This window comes from Anarrhichthys ocellatus, unplaced genomic scaffold (assembly GCF_004355925.1).
Source record: "Anarrhichthys ocellatus isolate YVR2014 unplaced genomic scaffold, GSC_Weel_1.0 scaffold86, whole genome shotgun sequence".
Taxonomy (NCBI): Eukaryota; Metazoa; Chordata; class Actinopteri; order Perciformes; family Anarhichadidae; genus Anarrhichthys; species Anarrhichthys ocellatus.
In genome coordinates this window covers 1,878,611-1,882,288 of record NW_022280116.1, presented here as the reverse complement: position 1 = coordinate 1,882,288, position 3,678 = coordinate 1,878,611, and the positions used below count along the sequence as shown (strand labels likewise).

At 46.6% G+C, this 3,678-nt stretch overlaps 1 protein-coding gene across 1 annotated transcript in view; it reads left to right on the top strand.

Moving 5' to 3' along the window:
- The first annotated feature begins 2,116 nt into the window (after positions 1-2,116).
- igfbp5b (insulin-like growth factor binding protein 5b) overlaps positions 2,117-3,678 on the top strand; it is a 15,087-nt gene continuing 13,525 nt past the window's right edge. The window contains exon 1 of the mRNA XM_031875067.1: positions 2,117-2,971. Within this exon, the coding sequence (XP_031730927.1) occupies positions 2,638-2,971 (334 nt within the window). The 5' untranslated portion in view covers positions 2,117-2,637. The remainder of the gene's footprint in view (positions 2,972-3,678) is intronic.

The window sequence follows — 3,678 nt, the reverse complement described above, 5'->3', positions numbered from 1 at the left end:
TAACCGGGTTTTACCGCTCATGTTCATTTTGGAGGGAACACTGACTCACGCCACAGTCCTTCGCTCTGCAGCTGGCTGGTGAGAAGTTGAATCACAATTCACTCGGTGCAGTTTCTGCGGCTGCTGGATTAATTTGTGACCTTTTTCTCAGGATCTATCCCTTTGTGTCAAGCTCTGAAAAAAAGGAAATGTCAGTCCGCTCCAGATGTTTATGGTTGAATGCAAATGATGGGAAGTGATAAGCATGGATGGAGGCATGTAAGAGAAACCAGAGGAAAAGTCATGGAAATAAATTTTAAAAAAACAGTCCAGATATGTAAACGGTGGTTATGGAACCCTTCGACATCCTCTGTAAACCAGGTTTTAAACAATCATGGTTGAATTGAAGTAAAGGAAACACTAAACATGTGCCATACTAATGTTGTGGTGAAAACAAATTTCCAAATTTCCTTTTCCACAGAAAATTTGAAAACGCCCATGATAATTCAATTTCATGTAAATGAGATTATGCAATTATCCAGTCGCTAATTCCATGGAGAACACCTTCGGTATAAAATGAATACTTCAGCTGCTCTATTTATAGATCCATGTGTACCCATGCAATAGCAGCATACACTGTACACTGTGCTATTACAGCTCTGATGGCGTATTCATCAGTTAGTGTGTGTCATTTCTCTGATTTCCCAAGTATACACAGAGGACATGTGAGTCAGCTGCTCTGCAGCGTTTATCATTGTTAACAGTGCCTTCTAGTGGTCAACTGTTAAACTAACGTGAGAGTACATCACCTCCCTGTTGAGCCCTTGGGTAAAAAATGATAGCCACATTCAGGAAACGACCGTGTGACCGTTTATCAAGCAGTGAGTGGGTATGGGAAGGACAGCCGATACAGCTTCCTGACACTCCGCTATTACTTAAGGAAGAAAAATCTGCCCTGAAAGCAGCAGAGATGGAAATAACAGCCCCGGCTGGGCTGATTCAGAGTGCACATGCGGTGCGAGTAGCAGAGCACACACTGAAGCAATCAGGCATTATTCTGCGTACAGTCTATAAAATAATAGGGCCCAGTTGCATTTAACTTGTCAGCCTGTTGCGTCGAATCTCAAAATTCATGACATCCGCCCCCCTCTTTCTCTCTTGTTTCTCTTTCTTCTCTGATGACATGACTCTCTCTCACAGTGTGTGAGAGAGAGAGAGAGAGAGAGATGTTAGTGGATTTCCCTTCTGGCTACATTTGTTACACCAATGATGTCCAATGGAAGCAACAGGTGCAGACTTTAAAGGTGACTTATGGACCAGAGTAGGCATCCCTGCGCGTGTCATCTCCACAAGAAAAAAAAAACATGGAAAAGCTGTAAATTGGACAAAAATATATAATAAAAAATAATTGCAAATCCATGTTCTTGTTCCATCCCTCATGTAAGTGAATGATTCAATAATGGACATATGGTCAATCCGGCGCTTTTTGAAAAATACATTTATTCCAAACGTCCAAAGCAAAGCACCACTTCAGATTTCCCCGTGCTGCTTTTCCTTACTGAGGATATTCCATTGAAACCGTGACAATGAGGCACTTATGACTCAAGCGGGGGGGTTACCGAGGATTTATTTTTCATGGACAGGAAAGAATCATGATGTAAGAAAATTCTTTTTCCTTGTGACTTAAATGAAAGTTCAAGATGTTTTCAAATCCACGAATGTCAAATGAGCACGTTATTGGTGATTCAGTGAACAGGGAGACAATATCTCTTCCTTACATTGTGGGCCCTTTTGTAGAGAAGCCTGCTAATCTTTGACTTTCTCCAAGATGAATCTCAAGGAGAATCATCTCACCCGCTGCATAAAAAAAAGAAGCTTGTTTAACACACAAGTGAGTTTGTATGGCTGGATATGTGCGTTTGAGGTTTCTTTTTGCAGTGTGGAGCACTTTAAAGATCTTCTATGGAGAATGTGAAGCTGCAGCTCTGCAGACAGTGAAAGCCTGCAGGTCCCCCCGCCCCCCTCCCCTCCCCTGCTCAGATGTTTGGATGAGGGCTGCGTTGCTCTCTGCTGTTGCCTCTTGCACCTCGGCATCAGTTCAGCCTTTAGGGTGAAAGAGCGATCCTCCTGCTGCTGAAGAAGAGGAAGAAAAAAAAAAAAATAGTTTGGCAGCCTGCCAAGCCGTGGAACAAGTGCGCCTCCCTTCCCTGCTGTTTAGCGTATTCATAGTTAGGGGTTTGGGCTCGGCTGTTTTTAAAAAGGCAAGGCAGCTCTCCAGTTGATCAGTCTGCTCAGGAAACTTCTGCTGGAGAAAGTACTGGAGTCCAAACTGAAGGGGAGAGAAGTTGAGATTTTGTGCAAAGAATTGCTTTGCTCTTGCAGAGGACATCTCTGGGGAAAAAAACAACAACATCACAAATAATTTTTTAAATAGCTTATTTGAACTCTTTTTTTTTTTTTTTGCAGTGTGCACGGCGCAGAGCCGCGGTAATTAATGTGTTTTAAACAGATAGCGACACTCTTGGATAAAGACTCTTGGCTTTAGCTGTAAAAAGCGGATTATCTGACTGAGACATTGTGCTCATTAGACCAGTCTACTTTTGTTCCCCTCCTCTTCGCATTTGAGGTTTATGCTTATAACTGAAGAGAACGCCAACAATGTTTCTGAGTTTCTGCCTCTTGGTGACATTTATCTTGGGGCTGTCCGGGTGCTTGGGCTCATACGTGCCGTGCGAGCCCTGTGACCAGAAGGCGCTGTCCATGTGCCCTCCGGTCCCGGTCGGCTGCCAGCTGGTCAAGGAGCCGGGCTGCGGCTGCTGCCTTACGTGCGCACTGTCTGAGGGACAGGCGTGCGGGGTTTACACCGGGACGTGCACCCAGGGCCTCCGCTGCCTGCCGAGGAGCGGCGAGGAGAAACCCCTGCACGCCCTTCTACACGGCAGGGGAGTGTGCACCAACGAGAAAGGATACAAACCTGGCCACCCACCCATAGGTAAGACGCGCACCGGCTGGCCGACCGAATGCATGCTCGGGATCGACTTGAGAATGTGTGGCTGCAGTTTGTAAATGTAGAAAAAAAAAAAGCGTTGTCTACACCGGGACGGCAGTGTTTGATAATGTTTCTTGTCCCATGTGGGGATCAACTGCGGGATCGCAAAGCCTATAGCGGGAAATAAATAAAAAACACAATCGTTTATTTCATCTTTTTTTTCTTCCCAAGGTAAGATTACATTCTTCATGTCATATTTTTGCCACATCTAGGTGGTTCACCAGGAGACCCACTGTTGTAGAACAGGAGCAGCCGATACCGCTGCTCTCTGACGGAGCGCTTGTTTGACAGATGGTTTGAGGGTGCCGTCCGATTAACTTGTATCCACCGCCTTGATTAAACTGCCCGCACAAGAGCTTAACACACTCCTCCTCTCCTCATGACACGAGTGCACCTCCGGTTGTTCGCAGTGTTCTCCGCATTCGGGGTTGTAACGGGCACCGTCGCGTTACACCGTTCGTAGTAACGACACAAGGTGAACCCAACGCGGACTTGCGCGGGGTGCCGGTTCATCGCCGCTGCGGGCGCTTCTTCGGCGCTCCGCTGCGGTAAAAACGCACATGGCGTGTCCCCGGCTAGATTTGAGCCTCCGGTGCGGGGGGCGGTGGGTGTGTGTGTGTGTGTGTGTGTGTGTGTGTGGGGGGGGGGGG